Genomic DNA, 19488 nt, shown 5'->3' on the forward strand with positions numbered 1-19488 from the left:
TTAGTTGCTCAACAATGTCCTCAGGGACCAAGCCCTCTAGGTCCATGTTTAGCAACTAGCTGCTCACCCTTGTGCTCGTTGCCTCACGGTCACAAAATGGCTGCTATGGCCCCAAGCATCATGCCATATTGAGAGTCTTAAGTACAATGGAGAACACTGGGAGTATGAGCCTGGAGACACCAGAGAGATGCAGAAGGTGTGTGACTAAGGTAGACATATTCAGCAACGCTTCTGCAAGGTTCATCTCGGCCTTTGCATAAGAGATGCTGGAGGAGACAGACACTGAGAGAAAAATTCCCTTTCATGTGCTCTATTTTTGTCCAAAGATGCCTTTCATTCTTTGTTGGTAAGCAACCAGTTTCGTAATGGGCAATTGAATGAAACATCCAGTTTCGTGGGGATCGTGAAGTTTCAGGGCCTGTCTGTCCTCTCACATCAGACTCCCCTAACTCCTCTCAGCCAGGTGCTCTGAAGCATCTCTAAGTCTTCTGTAATATTCAGCACTCCTCACTCTCTCTCCAATCCTTCACGCCTTCCTGCTACCAGCTATGCTCAGAAAACCAGCCCAGGCCTTCAGTCAACCACAGAAGGAAGCACAAGTAACATCAAAATGAAGAAAACGAATATTTTTTCAGAATTCTAAGAAAAACTTTCACTGTGGCTGAGGGCCCAAGACATTTCTCCACAAAGATATCAGAGTCGTGTCTAAAGAGAAAGGACATCTGAGCAGCACTGTCTTCTAAAAGCAAAACTTGGGAAACAGCATGAACATCCACCAGGAGAGGATTCAGTCATGGTGAATTATTATACATGACTTAAAAGACCGAGAAAAGCTTCTATGTATTGACTCGGAGAGATCTCCAGTCAGAATTTCACTTCTTGGGACTTCCCTGACGATCCGGTGGCTAAGACTTCGAACTCCCAACGTAGGGGGCACACACTGAATCCCTGGTCAGGGAACTAGATCCCACATGCCACAACTAAGAGTTCACATGTCACAACTGAAAAAGAGCTCCCATTTCACAAGGAAGATGAGGATGCCATGAGCCACAGCTAAGACCCAGCACAGCCAAATAAATTCCTCTAAATGATTTATTTATTTGTCTGCCAATGCAGGAGAAGCAGGTTTGATTCCTGGGTCAGGAGGATCACCTGGAGGAGGAAATGGCAACCAACTCCAGTATCCTTGCCTGGGAGATCCCATGGACAGAGGAGCCTGGAAGACTACAATTCACGGGGTCACAAAGAGCCGGACATAACTGAGCAACTGAGCATGCATGCAGTGAGTGAAAAAGAGGATTCATGAGGTGCTATGGAAAGGCAGGGCTGTGTCAGAGGAAAGGCCATACTTAAACAAAGTCCTCCTCTCCCTTTCAAAAATTCTATTTAATTAAAAAACGGAGTATAGGCAGAGAGTACCCTTCTTATGTTGAGCATCTCTAGCGATCTGAAGCTCAGAATCACACAGAAAAAGTGACAAAAGTGTCCTTTAATCTCAGGTGTATTTCGCAGCAGTGGAAGGATCTCGTTTCGTTGACGAGGTGAGTTCTTTTCAAAGACAAGTCTGGAGTGGGGATTGAAACAAAGCCTGGATGGGACACTAGACTCGAGAAAGGGAATCCGGCCCCCAGAGCCTCACACCGTGACAGTTATGTATTCAGGCATGAAAACTGGGCCATCGTTCTTGCCACGCTAATCAGACAAAGAAATGAGATATGCAAATCTTTTTTAAAAGTCGACTCACAACAACATTCTCATCAGGCAAAATGTTAATAAAGAAAATAGGACCCGATAGAGTCATCCTGGGGCCAGGGCCCTTCATTCTGACTGCCTGACCTACGATACCCCTGGGAACAAATGTCAAGTTCAAGTGTAGGGCTGTCCCAGAACTCTGGGGACAGACGGGGTCCAAGGCTCAGAAAGGCCTTGGCTCAAAGGTCAGAGGTTACCCAAGCAAGCGGCAGGGAAGTTGCCAGCAATCTAAGATGCTGCGCTTGGAGGCCACACGTCTAGTAGTCGTTCTCCAGTGCAGCCTCAAAGTCAAGTCACTGGGGAGTCCCTGGTGGCGCAGTGGTTAAGAAACCGCCTGCTGGTGTCAGGGGTGGGGATATGGATCGGATCCCTGGTCAGAGAACTAAGATCCCACATGCCGCAGGGCACCTGAGCACATATGCCGCAACTACTGAGCCCGCGTACTACAGCCCGAGCTCGGCAACCAGAAGAGCACTGCAGTGAGAAGCCCACACCCGGCAACCAGAGAGCAGCCCCCGCTCGCTGCAACCAGAAAGCAGAGCAGCCCCCGCTCGCCGCAACCAGAGGGCAGCCCCCGCTCGCCGCAACCAGAGAGCAGCCCTCACAGCAGGGAAGGCCCAGAGCAGCCAAAACTAAACGAAAGAAAGAAAGAACACAGAGTCTTTGGCAAGAGGAGTTCAGGGGGGCCCCTCTGGGGCGGGGTGGGCACAACATTGCCCCACTCCCCATGAGCTGTTTGCCTTTGCCAAGCTACTTCACGCCCCAGCCTCTGTCTTCTCATCTGTAAAATGGGAATCGCCGCAAAGCTGCCGGGCACACTGGTGAGAGAAGGCACTCTGAGCGTCGCCCCGTTGGCCCCCTACGGGCATTCAGCACGTGCCTGGGCCCCTTCCCGGCTCCTGGGCCTCGAGAGCATCAGGATGCTTGTGATGGGCGGGGGAGGTCACAGGGCGGAGCCAGTCCACAGGGCAGCACCTGGCGCTGCGAGAAGCCCCTGCCCTCCGGGAGCTGAGAGTCTAACGGGGCAGTCAGAGAAAGACAGTTCACACCAGGGCTGAGATACACCGGGTGCTGCATGACCTCCATACCCAGAAAGGCAGCCACCAGCGCCTGAGGTCTCCGGAGACCAGGGCCGAGATACACCGGGCGCTGCATGAGCTCCATACCCAGAAAGGTGGCCACAAGCGCCTGAGGTCTCCGGAGACCAGGGCTGAGATACACCGGGCGCTGCATGAGCTCCATACCCAGAAAGGCGGCCACCAGCGCCTGAGGTCTCCGGAGACCAGGGCCGAGATACACCGGGCGCTGCATGAGCTCCATACCCAGAAAGGCGGCCACAAGCGCCTGAGGTCTCCGGAGACCAGGGCCGAGATACACCGGGCGCTGCATGAGCTCCATACCCAGAAAGGCGGCCACAAGCGCCTGAGGTCTCCGGAGACCAGAGGCTGAGATAAACCGGGTGCTGCATGAGCTCCATACCCAGAAAGGTGGCCACAAGCGCCTGAGGTCTCCGGAGACCAGAGGCTGAGATAAACCGGGTGCTGCATGAGCTCCATACCCAGAAAGGTGGCCACAAGCGCCTGAGGTCTCCGGAGACCTAAAAGAGCAGCTGAGCAGGGAAGGGACAGCCTGGGAGGGTCAAGGGCAGAGAAGCGGTCCGTGCGGACCTGGGAGGCGGCAGCAGGTCGACTAAGGGACACTGAGATCACTTTCTCTGCCTCAGAAAGAATTCCCTAAACCCGGCCCCTCTGCAGTCTGGGGCCAGGGCTGCTCTCCAAGCTTTAAACCCATCACACAACCGCCTTTAGAAACCATCCTCAGACCTGTGGTCATACACCCAGAACAGCATTACCGTCACACCAACAGTGTGTTGTCAGCCCCATGAGACTCACCCATGAGCGATCTGCAAGGGTGAGCTAGGGAGCGAAAGAGCGCTGCAGAAAACAAAAACAAAGTTTCTGCCCGGATACATGCATGCCTGGACTGCAAGCGCCCTGGTGGGGCAGGTCCCAAAGTCACACAACAAAGATCTGGATACACACATAAGAAATGGAGAATGTTCACTTTTATTGCTTTAAGATGCAGATCAGAGTTCCCATATCCATAATACATCTAAAATACCACATCTGATCTCCATAGAGCCATCATTTGGACTGATTTATTCTGCACTAAAGACAGCTTCCCTTCACCATGATATTCATCCATCCATCCATCCACCAAGTGCATAACAAAGTCCAAAGCAGACAAGAGGGACCACAAAGACATAGGTCCTAATTAATCTCTGGAGGCGGACATTCCCGATGACCAGCCTGAAACTTTGAGGACCCTAGACAAGACCTACTTGCCCACATCATGGCAAACAGAAGGGGAAGAAGTGGAAGCAGTGACAGACTTCATTTCCTGGGCTCCAAAATCACTGCAGACGATGACTGCAGACATGAAATTAAAAGACACTTGCTCCTTGGAAGGAAAGCTATGACAAACCTAGACAGCATATTAAAAAGCAGAGACATTATTTTGCTGATAAAGGTCCACATAGTCTAAGCTAATGTTTTTCCAGTAATCATGTATGGATGTGATATTTGGACCATAAAGAAGGCTGAGCACTGAAGAGTTGATGCTTTCAAATTGTGGTGCTGGAGAAGACTCTTGAGAGTCCCTCGGCCTGCAAGGAGATCAAACTAGTCAGTGCTAAAGGAAATCAACTCTGAATATTTATTAGACAGACTGATGTTGAAGCTGAAGCTCCAATACTTTGGCCACCTGATACAAAGAGCCAACTCACTGGAAAAGACCCTGATGCTGGGAAAGGTTGAAGGGAAGAGGAGAAAGGGGCAACAGAGGATGAGATGGTTAGATAGCATCATTGACTCATGGACAGGAATTTGAGCAAACTCCTGGAGATGGTGCAGGACAGAGGAGTCCTGTGATGCATTCCATGGCATTGCAAAGAGTCGGGCATGCTTAGCAACTGAACAACAACAAAAGGAAGGGTGAACATCTCTGGCTTGTTCAATTTCACTGTGGTAGACAGAAACATGCAGAAATCATTCTGCTGACTGAGCTCAGAGCTGAACACACTCAGTGAACAAAGGTACATGATAAACAGACCTTCTCCCCATAAAAGGACATTCAGCATAAAGTCTGGAGCAGCCCATCCCCCCTCCCTGCTCCTGCTCCCAGGACACAACTGCTGAGAACCGCAGTGACGCAGGGCTATCAGGCAAAGATGGCAGCGCCACTCGACAAAGTCAGGGCCCAGCTCACCGTGGGGAAGGAAGCCTGAATTCTGGCCCCATGGCTAACCATTCAGCATCTGCCAAACCCCAGTTTGGGTGGATTCTCCATGTTTTTCCAAGTAGACAATGAATTATTTTGCATCTTTGGTTTGGTTTGGCCTGGTTTGGTTTACCAAAGCAAATTTAACTGTGAGCCAAAGTGGTCCAAAGATGACAGGGAGCATAGTCTAAGCTGAACTCAGAGAACCTGTTGCTTGCAGATGACTAAGCAGCCCAGTGAGTCAGGGCGGGACTCCAGCACCAGACTGCTGCAGCAGGAGGCCCAGAAAACTCCAACGAGCGGGCACCTCTTTCTCTACCTCAGTTTTCTCAACTGGAAAATGGGAATCACAACAGTATCCATCTTGCAGGACTGCTGTTTCAATTAAAAAAAAAAAAAAAACCAATGACCGGGCTTCCCTGGTGGCTCAGAGGCAACACTTCCACCTGCCAGTGCAGGAGACACGGGTTTGATCCCCGGTCAGGGTAAACCCCACATACTGCAGGGACAGCTGAGCCCAGGCGCCAGAACTACTGAGCCTGTGCCCTGGAGGCTGGGAGCCGCCACTGCTGAGCCCAGACGATCTAGAGCCTGCGCTCGGCAAAAAGAGAGTCCCTAGAGAGTGGCCTCGGAGAAGGCAACGGCAGCCCACTCCAGTACTCTTGCCTGGAAAATCCCATGGACAGAGGAGCCTGGTGGGCTGCAGCCCATGGGGTCACGAAGAGTCAGACACAACTGAGCGACTTCACTTTCACTTTTCACTTTTATGCATTGGAGAAGGAAATGGCAACCCACTCCAGTGTTCTAGCCTGGAGATTCCCAGGGATGGGGTCGCACAGAGTCGGACACGACTGAAGTGACTTAGCAACAGTAGCAGAGAGTGGCCTGCCCGTGCTCTCCACAGCTAGAGGAAAGCCCACTCAGTAATGAAGACCCAACACAGCCATATAAATACAGAAATAAAGTTACTTTAAAAAAGATGTATAAAAGGCTCAGAATATGTCCCTCAAACAGGGAGGCCCTGGATGGACTCCTCAGCTGGGACAAGGGCATGGAGTAATGGAACACGGAGTGAGGCTGAGGCATGAAGTCCCATAGTGGGGCCTGTGCCACAGGGGGCATCAAGTTTCAGGTGGAAAATGTCCTAAGGACAGCAAACCGTCTATCATCCACGTCTGACCTTCCAGCACAGACAGCACTCCCCAGAGGTGGACAACAGCGCTTCCCTGGAGAGATGAAGCTCCCTGCAGCTGCGGCCCAGGCACCCCTTCTTCCTGTCCCAGGTGAGCAGGCTGCTGCTGAAACCAAGGCAGGCAAGCCCCTCTCAGGCAGGACCCAGGCCCAGAGCAACCTGGGATCGGTCTGCACTGACGACAGCATCCCTCGTTCCCTCACAATTCCCACGGCCACACCCAGGGTTTGAGGAGACTGGGGTTTCCCACAAGGTTGAATCAGCCTCTGATGACTTAGTTGAAGGGAGCTCTGTTCCTTGAAGGCGTCCCTGGTGGCTCAGTGGTAAAGAATCCACCTGCAATGTAGAAGATGCACGTTGGATCCCTGGATCGGGAAGGTCCCCTGGAGGAGGAAATGGGAACCCCCTCCAATATTCTTGCCTAGAAAGTCCCAGGGACAGAGGAGCCTGGCGGGCTACAGTCCATGTGGTCGCAAGAGTTGGACACAACTGAGTGACTAAACCACTATACACGCATAGTTTTACATGTATATTTTATATATATACACACACATATACATAACAGCAACTGACACTACAAACAAACACTGTAAATCAACTATACTTCAATTTTTTAAAATATATTAAAAAAAAAAAGATAACTCCACATCCTGTTTATAGTCTTGATCTTGGCCCCAACGATTATTAGGCTGATGAATTCCAATTCTCCTTATGTTGACCACTTTGTAAAAAACAACACTCACAACTGATAGGAAGCTAAACTAATGAGAACAAAAAATCCCAGCCAATTCTTAAATAGAAAAGTAAACAAAATGTAAAGGGGAAGACACCTGCAAATCATTATTGGTATTTGTCGCCCTCTGGTGGTCAGCCTCAAGAAGCGTCTACATCAGAAAATCCTGGAAACTATTTTACAGATAATCCCTCTACTGACCATTCAGGCCAAAGCTCTCATTCCATGGGATTTCCCCAGCATTTGAGCGAGTTCTGCTACTCTGCTCCCCACGCCGTGTGTGTATGTGAGTGTGTGTGAGGATGCTAAAGAAAGAATAACTCTGTGTAGAACAAGATGAGCTTACGACCCTGTTCCGTCGGGACACACACAATGCATCTAAAAAGCCAGACAGCTGACATGGAGGGGCCCCTGTCTTCATCTCTCCAGTACCACTGTCTGCGTGAAGAGACTACTGGCCATGCTAGGACAGGGTCGGGACTTCCCCGGTGGCCCAGGGGCTAGGACGCCACACTCCCAGTGAAGGGGGCCCAGGTTTGATCCCTGGTCAGTGAGCTAGAGGGGCTTCCCCAGTGACTCAGCAGTAAAGAACTCGTCTGCAATGCAGGAGATCTGGGTTCAATCCCAGGGTTGGGAAGATCCCCTGGAGAAGGAAATGGCCACTCACTCCAGCATGCTTGCCTGGAGAATCCCATGGACAGGGGGCCTGGCGGGCTACAGTCTGTGGGGTCACAACTGAGCATGCATGCAGGGAGCTAGATCCCACGAGCTGCAACTAAGACCCAGAGCAGCCAAATAAATAAATAATGTTTGTTTAAGCGCCAAGAGAATAAACATCCAGCAACTTCGGCTCACCAGTTCCAACAGAACACACATTTGTGGGTAGCACGTATCTTCAAGACATTACTCCAGGGAACCCATTTCCTCCTCTCTATTCCCCCCTCTTTATGCCACACTGTTTGAGGGGGCAGAGGTCTCACCATGCTCATTATTACAGTGCTTCCACCTCCTTCCAAACATATTCATTTCAGCCCCCACCCTGAAGCTCTTAGACTCACAGGGCCCTACAGAGCTGCCCTTTATTCGAGCCTGCACAGAAAGAGAGCTGGCTCTGCCGTAGGCTGTATGCTTCTGGCCTCTCCCGACACACCCCTGCCTGGGGAGGTCTCTCTAATATGTGACGTCCATTCAGTGAGGGGCTGCTTTTCTCGAGAATATTCCACAGCTCCCATTAACCACTAAATCGTAGAGGAACTGATCATCACTGTGTTCAGAGTCTTTGTAGTAGAATGGGTGAGTTGGCGGATGGATGGATGAGCAGACGTTCGTGTGTGCTAAGTCACTTCAGTCGCGTCCGACTCTTTATGACCCCGTGGACTGTAGCCCACCAGGCTCCTCTGTCCGTGGGGATTTTCCAGGTAAGAATACTGGAGTGGCTTGCCACGCCCTCCTCTAGGGGATCTTCCCAACCCAGGGACTAAGCTCGCGCCTCGTGTCTCCTGCATTGGCAGGTGGATTCTTTACCACTAGCACCACCTTCCTTCCTTCTTCCCTGGCTCCCTTCCTTCCTTCCACCCATGTGTGCGCTCATACATATACCTGTCCACCAACACACTCGTACATTCACCTGTCCATTCATCTGTCTGTTCTTCATTTATCCACCCACCCACCCGTCCACTTATCCACCCATCCATTCATCCATTCCTCCATCCTCCCACCCATCCACTTTTCACCTCCCAACCTTTCACTCATCTGGGCTTTCCAGGTGGTGGAATTAAACAGACAAAAATCTGATAGCTTCATAGTGGTAATTGTGTTAGTCACTCAGTCGTGTCTGACTCTCTGCAACCCCATGGACTATAGCCCATCAGGCTCCTCTGTCCATGGAGATTCTCCAGCAAGAATACTCCAGCCATGCCCTCCTCCAGAGGATTTTCCTGACCCAGGGACTGAACCCAGGTCTCCTGCATTGCAGGCAGACTCTTTACCATCTGAATGCCAGCCACAGAAATTAAAATTATGAATGTAAGAGGACTGAGCGAGCCTCACCACAGGGAAGGGAGTCACATCTGGCTCAAGGCCAACAGAGCCGATGGGGTGTCAGTTACGCTCTGAAACCAGCTCCCCAGCCCTGGCCGTGACTGCCGCACACAGCATGGTGCTGCAGGGCTGGACGCAGGAACCAGACGCTGGGGAAGAGGACCCTGATGTCAGGGGTATTTCTGGGGATGGCTTCCCTGGCAGATCAGCTGCTAAAGAATCCACCTGCAATGCAGGAGACCCCAGTTCAATTCCGGGGTTGGAAAGATAACCTGGAGAAAAGATAGGCTACCCACTCCAGTATTCTTGGGCTTACCTGGTGGCTCAGATGGTAAAGAATCTGCCTGCACTGTTGGAGACCTGGCTTCAATCCCTGGGTTGGGAAGGCTCCCCTGGAGGAGGGCATGGCAACTCACTCCGGTATTCTTGCCTGGAGTATCCCCATGGACAGAGGAGCCTGGCGGGCTACCGTCCATGGGGTCACAGAGAGTTGGACACGACTGAGCACATACATCAGAACCTGGGGGAAGCGAACAACCCAAGACCAGACCAGGAAGCAGCAGAAACACAAAGCCTGCTCTGCGTGCTCACCCAAGTGATGGCACCACCTCACCCCCGTGGTTCAACAGCCACCTCCGTCTCAGGACACTCAGCCACGCCCAACCTCCTCCTCTTTGCTGTTCTAATTCCCCCATGAACCATCAGAAGGCCTTGGAAAGGTCGTTCGAGGACACAAGGTCCCAAACGCCCATCAGCAGAGGAGACGGACTCCTGCAAAGGCTTCCCTGGTGGCCCCGTGATAAAGACCAGAAGGAGACCACGCAGGAGACTCAGGTTCAATCCCGGGATCGGTAAGATCCCCGGAGAAGGAAACGGCAGCCCACTCCAGAGTTCTTGCCTGGGAAATCCCATGGACAGAAGAGCCTGGTGGGCTACAGTCCATGAGGGTGCAGAGAGTCGGACGTGACTAGCAGACTAAACAACCAGAACTCCTTGAACAAGAACCACCAAAATCAAAGGCAGCAGAGTGGATGCCCACCTCAGATAGATTCCTTACCGCCTCAGTTTCCCTGTATGTAAAGTGAGGAGATGGATGGAGCCCTCTCAGAGTCGGCTGAGGAGAAATGAGTTAATACCTATGAAGCATGTATCATGGGCATAGCTTATAGTAAGCGAGGGGTTTGGAGGGCATTGCTTTTTATTTATTTGGCTGTGCCAGGTCCTAGCTGTGGCACATGGGGTCTTTGATCTTCACTGCAGCATGTGAACTCTTAGTCATGCGGGATCTAGCTCCCCAGCCAGAGATGAAACCCAGCCCCCCACATTGGGAGCACCGGAGACCTAGCCACTGGAACACCAGAGAAGTCCCAAACCCATCTGTTCTGGGCAGCCCCTCTCCAAGTCTGGTCCTGGACCAGTAACCGCAGCATCACCCGGGGCCTTGGTGGAAATGCAGATCCTCTGGCCCCATCCCAGAGCTGCTGCACCAGGAACCCTGAGGGTGGGCCCCAGCTGCAGAGTAACACCTACTTAAAGGACGGGGGAGACTCTTTTGAAAGTGGGGACCTGCTTGTCTTATGCTAAAATATTGTTGCTGTTGCCAAGTCTGACTCTTCACAACCCCATAGACTGCAGCACAACAGGCTTCCCTGTCCCTCTCCCAGAGTTTGCCCAAGTTCATGCCCATTGCATCAGGGATGCCATCCAACCATCCCATCCTAAAATGCTAAAATATTACCTCCCTGCAAAATCAACCCAAAACTCTGAGCTGGATCTCACATGTGTTTCTCACTCCTCCTTCTGCCTCCCAACTCACAGTGACTCTCCCTAGATTCCTTCCTCCTTCAGAAAAGGCTCCCAGCATCCCCCTCTACTTCATCTGCAGAATTCAATCAATGTGCTCTCCCCAATCCCTGCCCAATGTCTTAGCTTCCTTTTCCTCCTGTCCCTGCTAATAATTTAATCGGGCATGGCATCTGGGGGCACAAAGGACAGCATGGCTATTACAGCAAGACTTTAACAGAAAATCTGAAAGGGTTGAGAAATGCGACGAAAATGAGAGACAGCCATGGGAGGGGGGAAGACATCTGGGCAGAGTTTTAAAGCAGCAGGCACGCCTGGCCCTGAGCAAACAGGGAGCTGCGGGCACAGTTTTCTGACACAGGTGGAACGTGCATCAGAGAAGGGGATCCATTCTCTACTCATCAGCAAGTGCAGGGCAAGCAGGGCCGTCTGGGGTTTCCCCTGAGATAGCATCTGTCCCGTGGGTGAGCCGTGAGAGAGGAGGAGCTGCCGAGAGAGGTGGGGTCATTCTCACCCAAGAGGCTCGCGACGAGACCACAACGGCCCGGGGCCGTCAGGGGCAACACACCACCAGCACCTGGGCCACTCTGACCTGAGCCCACCCAGCTCTGCAGTGGGCCCCCGCCCACCTGGGGAACAGGCCTCCCGCACAGAGCAGTCGCCGGCTCGTCGCCGCTGGGTCACATCCCTGCACACACATCCTCACTCAGGCTACGCCGCGACCAGAAGGCCCACTTTACAGATGAAGAAAGCGAGCTTTAAAGAAGGCTACCAGGACTTCCCTGGTGGCTCAGGGGTTAAGAATCCACCTGCCATTGAAAGAGACTCAGGTTTGACCCCTGATCTGGGAAGACCCCACATGCCACCGAGCACCTAAGCCCATGCCCCACAACTCCGGGGCATGTGGGATCTTCCCAGCCAGCGCTCTAGAGCCAAGGCGCCTACCCAGGCAACTACTGAAGCCTGCTTGCCTAGAGCTGATGCTCAGAAACAGAGACGCCACTGCAGTGAAAATCCCATACACCGCAACTAGAGAAAGCCTACATGCAGCAACAAAGACCCAGTGCAGCCAAAAAATAATAGATACATCAAAATTAGTTTTTAAAAAATTTGTTTAAGTCGATTCTCTCCCAAAAGCACCCCTCCAGGTCCCCATCTCCACCACCCTATGCCAGCTGCCCTGGGGGTCCACCACTGGCCTGGGTGAGCTGACCGACCTCTGGCAGTACAGACATCCTTCCCACGGCATCACCCACTCCAGCACGGGGCTTCCAGCGCACGAGCCAGTGTGTGGCTTTGATATTCACCAGCACTCCCCTCCGAGGGACCCAGAGACCACTGCGCAGAGTCCCAGAGGGGCTCGTGTGCAGACACACCGGCCGTCGCAGCACCAGGGAACCCTGAGCAGCTTTCTGCCCCATCTTCTCTACGGTGCAGTTCTAGGCGCGTCTGCTTTCTCAGCTTTTGCCTTCTGGAGTCTGAGAAAAGGCTGAAACAGTGTCTCTCCCAGACGCGGGAGGAGCATTTATCTATTTACACCTGACAGCACCGGCTCTTTGTCGCTGTGTGCAGGCCTTCTCCAGCTGCAGTGGCTGGCGGCTCCAGTTGTGGCATGAGAGCCTCTCCTGCAGCGCTTCCCCGGTGCGGGCACAGGCTCCGGGGCACAGGGCCGTCGGCAGCTGTGGCTCCCGCGCTCTAGGCTCGATCGCTGCGGCACCGGGCTTAGCTGCCTCGAGGCATGTGGGATCTTCCCGGACCAGGGATCCAATTCATGTCTCCTGCACCGGCAGATTGATTCTTTACCACTCGACCACCAGGAGAAGTACCGGGTTGGCCAAAGGGTCTTTCAGGTTTTTCTGTAACATCATACAGAATGAACTTCTTGGCCAGCCCAATATGTCCCTCTGCGCTTTGCTGCTGGACCAGCGCCTTGGAGGCACTCCTGGGCCCACATCCTGAGGTTCTCCTGGAGCCTCACCAACTCAGGTGGTTCAGCTGAGACCCGCCGGGCCACTCCAGCCCTGGGTCTTCAGAACTAAACACGCACCTCACCCACTTTAAAGAGCCAGCGAGAATAAGCACAGAAGCAGCACCCACAAGCAGGCGCAGCCGCCAGCTGAGGACTGGGTGCCGCAGCCGCACCCCTGGGGGGAAGAGCACCTCGGGGGGCCGAGCGTGGCCAGGCGGGCTTGTGAGCCACACAGACCGGCAGGAGGGAGGAAGGGAGGCTTTTCCTGCCATTCCTGACGCCAGGCCTGGGGCCAGGTGAGCAGAATGCATCCCTTCTCAGTGGAGAAGCCGGGTACCAGCCACACATGGATACTCACTGGTCTCTCAATTCTCCCTCCAGCTTCCCCCTGCTCAGTGGAGCCTGAGAGATGCCAAGAATGGAAAGGAAGCAGACAGCAGGCAGTGCTGCGCTCGGAAGGAGAGGCAGCTTGCAGAGCTCTTCTCTCCTGGCTGTTCTTTCCAAGTCAAAATATACCAGGGGTGGGGAAAGGGGAGGGAGAATTGGCTCCTGGAGGTCTGACCTCATGGACTCCTGCCTATGATGGTGACAGTCACATGCCAAACAGACGTGAGAGCATCAACACTCCCTGATGAATTCAGCCAAGACACACAGGCTTTTATCCACTAGTCAGCTCTTAGCTGCTTTTCCAGATGTGCTCCTTCTGAAGGACCTTCAGTGGCCCTGTTGCTATAAGGCCCAGGCTCCACCCACCGTAATCCGCAGCACACATGTGGATGCAGAGGGATGGTAAGAAGGCTGCAGAAAGTTCCCTGTGTAGCGCTAACTGGCACTCACTGGCATCTAACCAGCAACCCAAGCCAGCTTGCACCCACTGTGGCTCAAGAAGTTCATCTCCTGACCTTGTTACCCACCTCTGGAACATGTGGAGAATAAACATTGAGGGAAATTAGTCAGTTACCTTCATGGAGCCCATAGCTTGGAAAGTCACAGCCAGTCTGGAAGGGGTCAGCGCCGCCAGCATCGCATTGAATCGTGCACTCTTGTCCTTAATGGGGGAGTGGTACTGCCCATCCGGAGCCACGGAACCAAACCTGCGGTGGGGCGGAGGGGGTGGAAAAGAGAGGTGGAGTGAGTGTAGGAGGAGAATATCACGTCTGGAAATGAAGGCAGGTGGCTCCCACAAGCACACGCAGGGAAGTCACACAGGGATCCCCATCCTGGAACCTCCCTCCCAAGACAGCAGAGTGGGGGGCAGGACAAGTGCCTCCCCAGGAGATGCTGAGAAAGGCTTAAGTCATGGAAAGTAAGAGCTGATATCCTGCCACTACCATTCTGCGACTCAGCGGTGGCCCCGGACAAAGAGAGGCATGAGGACCACCATCATTAACCCAACCCTGGAGCCTGGCAGTCAATCCACATTTTTGTTGTTGAAATATAAATCAATACACCATAAAATTTATCCTTTTAAATTGTTCAATGGTCTTTAGTATAGTCTCAAAGTTGTACAACCATGACTAGTATCCGGTTCCTAAACACTTCATCACCCCAAAAGAAACCCCAGACTGTTACCACTCACATCCCAGATTCCCTACCCGTTAGGGCCTGGCAGCTATTCACCTGTTTTCTAACTCTCTGGATTTGTCTCACTCTGGACCTTTCACACAAGCAGTGTCACACAATGTGCGGTCTTTGTGTCTGGCCTCTTTCACCTGACACAATTTTTTCAAGGTTTGCACATGTTTTCACATGTATTGGTTGCTGTATTGGTTCACCAACTGAACAACAGATCTGTATCTGACTCTTTGTGACCCCAGGGACTGCAGCACTCCAGGCCTCTCTCTCCCTCACCACCTCCCGGAGTTTGCCCAAGTTCATGCACCTGTATCAGTACTTCATTCCTTTTATGGCCAAGTAACACTCCACTGTATAGGGATACCTTAGGTTGCTTATGCACCCGTCAGCTGATGGATATTGGTCTTGTTGCCACTCTTTGGGCTGTTACGAACAGTTGTTGTGAACATCGGTATACAAGTTTTTCTGTGGCTATATTTTCAGTTCTCTTGTGGACAATGTTTTCATACAGACCAAGGAGTAGAATTGATAAGTGCTATGAAGACATTAAACTTTTAAGATTTTACTTCCTTCTTCATTTCTGGCCACACTGGGTCTTCACATAGGCTGCTACACACGGGCTCCTCTAGCTGCGACGGGCGGGGCTCCTCTCGCTGCGGGGCACAGGCTTCTCACTGCAGCGGCTTCTCCTGTTGCGGAGCACAGGGTGGACAGCGAGGGCTCGGCATTTGTGGCACATGGGCCCCGCTGCCCCATGGCATGTGGGATCTTCCCGGACCAAGGATCGAACCCGTGTCCCCTGAATTGGCAGGCGGATTCTTTACCACCGGACCACCAGGGAAATCCGACTTCAAACCTTTGAAGAGCTGACAAGCTCTTTTCCAAATTGACAACACCAGTTTACATCCCCACCAGCAAAAGATGAGGGCTCAAATTTCTCTAAATCACTGCCAACACTTGTTATCATCTGTCTCCTTTACTATAGCCATGAAGTGAGTGCAAAATGGTACTTCATTGCGGTGTTTCAATTGGCATTTCCTTGCTGACATTGATGTTGAACATCTTTACATGTACTTATCAGCCATCTTCTATATCTTCTTTGGATAAATGTCTACTCCTATTTTTGCCCATTTTGTTAGTTGGGTCATTTGTCTTTTTATTGTTGAGCTTTAATATAGTTCCTTTTATAGTCTGGATACTAGGTTCTTACATATAATTCACAAATATTTTCTCCCGTTCTGTGGATTGTCTTTTCACTTTCTTCATAGTGTCCTTTTCTGCACAAGTCTTTCAAATTTGGATGAAGTCCAATTTATCTATTTTTGCTTTGGTTCTTTGTGCTTTTTGCTGTCACATCTCATAAATCATTGCCTAAACAAGGTCACAAAGATTTACACCTATGTTTTCTCCTATCAGTTTTACAGTTTTACCTCTTATATTTAGAGCTGTGATCCATCTTCTGTTAATTTCTGTACAGCATATGCGGTAAAGGTCCAAGTTCATGTATTTGCATATGGATCTCCAGTTGTTGTGGCACCATTTGTTGAGAAGAGATTTCTTTCCCCATTAAATTATCACCCTTGCTGAATATCAACTGGTCATAAATACTAGAATTTATCTCTAGATCCTCTATTCTATTCCATTCTCCATACATCTAGCTTTATGCCAATACCACAGTGACCTAATAATGGTAGGTTTGTAGTAATTTTTCTAATCAGGAATGTGAGTCCTCCTACTTTGTTTTTCATTATCAAGATTATTTCGGCTACTCTGAGTGTCTTGCATTTCCATCTGATTTTTAGGACCAGCTTCTCAATTCCTTTTAAAAAAAAGCAGCTGAAATTTTGATAAGGATTTCACTGAATCTGTACATATATTTACAGTCCCACTTTTGACCAAGTGATAAACCAACACCCCCAAGTGTGTTGCCTCTGCTGTTTGGTAGTATTCGGGGGGCTATACCAACGGAATAGTTTTCAATCAAATCTTATCAAAGAATATTCTATACACTCTCATACCTCCTACAGACCTTGGAGCACCCTATCATTTTTCTCTCTGGTTGAATCTGACTTTCTAATCTCTAGTGCATTGGATAAATGCTAAACCAGTTGGTTGAGGTTCTGATAGAGGACTGCCCAATCCACTAAGATCCCATTTGGGTGAGTGAGAGATAGGGCACTCCACATCTACAGCTTCTCTTAGCTCTTCCCCATCTCTGAGAGTGGAGTGATGCTGGTGAGTGACAGGAAATGTGCAGGGAAGGCTGGCGGTCCTCAGATCTGCTGGCATGGGCACTGGTTGTTTCTGAGGGGGCCTGGGGGCTTCATCCCCTACTAGGATACGCACAAAATGCTTTTGTTGTTTACATTTTGTGCGTGTGTGCTTAGCCACTCAGTCACGTCCAACTCTTTGTAATCCCATGGACTGTGTCCCGCCAGGCTCCTCTGTCCATGGGATTCTCCAGGGAAGAATACTGGAGTGGGTTTCCATTTCCTTCTCCAGGGTATATTCTTCACCCAGAGATTGAATAAGGTCAACTGTGTTGCAGGCAGATTCTTCACTGTCTGAGATACAAGGGAAGTCCCTGTTTCCATTTTATTTCCTACCAATTCAGAAGGGGAAAAAAGTTAACAAACAGAATTTGGTTCATTTTGTTTCCCCTATTATTTTACTTAAACTTTTGATATCTGTGACATATATTTGCTGACAAGAACTTGAAGGCAATAGAAAAGAGTAAAATGTTCAAGGAAAATCTATAGGAAAGCAGGGAGCAAGACTGCTGGCCTACCTTTTCACAGATTTAAATATCACTGTAGTTTAGGATTTCTATTGGACGCATGAAAAGATGCTGAGAAAAGTAAAAGTAATTGGTGTTTCTTAGCCTGTGTTAAGCATTGTGAACCCCTGGGCTCCACACCTGGAATGCACCTGTAGAAGTGCCTTCACCTCACTGGGATGCACCTTGACCTCACTGAGGGATGCTGGGAAATGACACTAAACACTTGTGGCACTGGGCTTCCCTGCTGGCTCAGCGGTGAAAATCTGCCTGCCAAGCAGGAGATGTGAGTTCAATCCCTGGGTCAAGAAGATGCCCTGGAGAAGGAAATGGCAACCCACTCCAGTATTCTTGTGTGGAAAATCCCATGGACAGAGGAGCCTGACGGGCTACAGTCCATGAGGTCGCAAAAGAGCTGGATACAACTTAGCAACTAAACAACAGCCACCTATGACACTATTCACCTGATACTGGTTATAACAGCACCCAAAGCTGAGAGAGGGCACCTTATCTCCTGCCATCCACAGAGAGGCAATAACTGTTTTATGATAGCCAAAAAAAAAAAAATAAATTTAAGGGAAATAACCTAAATACTGAACAATAAGGGACTGATTATATAACTTACAGATAATTTATTTAACAGCTTATGATGGCAACTTTAAAAATGATAATGCCTATGTGTATTTCGGGCTTCCCTGGTGGACAGTAAAGAATCTATCCACAATGCAGGATACCCAGATTCAATCCCTGGGTCGGGAAGATCCCCTGAAGAAGGAAACGGCAACCCACTCCTGTATCCTTGCCTGGAGAATCCCATGGGCAGAGGAGCCTGACAGGCTACAGTCTCAAACAATCAGACACAACTGAGCAACTAACATTTTCTATGTGTATTTATTGTTGCATAGAAACTTTGGACATATTTTGTTAAACAGAAACTACAAGTTATAAAAAATAGAATTTCTAAGTGGATCTCATTCAGTAAAAATCAAACACCTCTCTCTTTAGTATCTACTCACAGAGAAAAGCCTAAAATGTTAAACACAAAAGTGTAATAAACATTGCAGCTAGATGATCAAACCAGTCCATCCTAAAGGAAATCAACTCTGAATATTCATTGGAAGGACTGATACTGAAGCTGAAGCTCCAATACTTTGGCCACCTGATGCGAAGAGCTGACTCATTGGAAAAGACCCTGATGCTGGGAAAGATTGAGGGCAGGAGGAGAAGGGGATGACAGATGAAATGGTTGGATGGCATCATTGACTCAATGCACATGAGTTTGCGCAAACTTCCAGAGATAGTGAAGGACAGGGAAACCTGGCGTCCTGTAGTCCATGGGCCTGCAAAGAGTTGGACACAACTTAGCGACTGAACACCAACAACAAAAGTAACAGTATTGGGGTAATTTTAAGTTTGTTTTTATTTGTTTATCTACCTTAAGAAGACAAGTCTGGACGTAAGGCCCGTGAGACCTAGGAACCAGGCCTGGGAGGCTAAGAGCTCATAGCTGCAGCAAGTCTGAGCTAAGGAGGCAGCTACTCACTTATCCAGCAGGTTCTCCCTCGGTATCCGAACACTGTCAAATCTCAGAATCCCGTTATCCACACCATGCAGACCTAGAGAGAACAGACGGGAAATGGAGCTGCAGGTGGGACAAGCTTATGAGCATCAGAAACACTGTCCCACGGGGCTCCCCTGGTGGTCCAGCGGCTAAGAGTCAGCGCCCCCAGCGCAGGAGGCTCGGGTTTGGCCCTTGGTCAGAGAACTAGATCCGGCACGCCACAACCAAGGGTTTGCACGTTGCTGTTTCTCAGTCATGAAGTCGTGTCCGACTCTTTGCGACCCCGTGGACTGCAGCACGCCAGGCTTCCCTGTCCTCCACTATCTCCCGGGGTTTGCTCAAATCGAGTTTGTATGCTACAGCTAAAAGATCCCACATGCTGTAACCAAGACCTGAGGCAGCCAAATATATAAACACATTTCTAAAAAATATACACCAAGAAAATTTTTTAAATAGATATGCCATCCCTGCCACTTTCCAGGTTGGACATCACTGAAACGCAAAGCCCTTCCTTTCACTTGCAGAATCGTGGCTGCTGCTTATTTGGGGTGGGGATGCCGTTTGCTTGTTCCCACGAAGCGTGGTGCCTGTCTCTCCAGCAGCCTCCTCACTAACGAGGATAGAGGAGCTGGGCCTCCTCGGGCCCAGCGGGGGCAGGTCTGGCGGGGACACAGCCGTCTGCCTGAGCAGTTGCTGAGGCTGGGGAGGGGAGAATTCTAGGCAACCGAGAGAACATCTGACTGAACATGTACAAGCAGGAAAGCTCATTCAGCCCCGCCAGTGACCCCGAACTCAATTTCCCTTCCTT

The 19488-nt window shown here is 50.5% G+C and overlaps 1 protein-coding gene across 2 annotated transcripts in view; it reads right to left on the bottom strand.

The window, feature by feature from the left end:
* ACOXL (acyl-CoA oxidase like) overlaps positions 1–19488 on the bottom strand; it is a 319722-nt gene that overhangs the window by 262315 nt on the left and 37919 nt on the right. For both annotated transcript variants that reach the window (XM_070474015.1, XM_070474021.1), the window contains exons 7-8: positions 18663–18735; positions 13730–13862 (exon numbers count right to left, since the gene is read on the bottom strand). In XM_070474015.1, the coding sequence (XP_070330116.1) occupies positions 13730–13862; positions 18663–18735 (206 nt within the window). The remainder of the gene's footprint in view (positions 1–13729; positions 13863–18662; positions 18736–19488) is intronic.

Source organism: Odocoileus virginianus, chromosome 2 (genome assembly GCF_023699985.2).
Source record: "Odocoileus virginianus isolate 20LAN1187 ecotype Illinois chromosome 2, Ovbor_1.2, whole genome shotgun sequence".
NCBI classification, from domain to species: domain Eukaryota; kingdom Metazoa; phylum Chordata; class Mammalia; order Artiodactyla; family Cervidae; genus Odocoileus; species Odocoileus virginianus.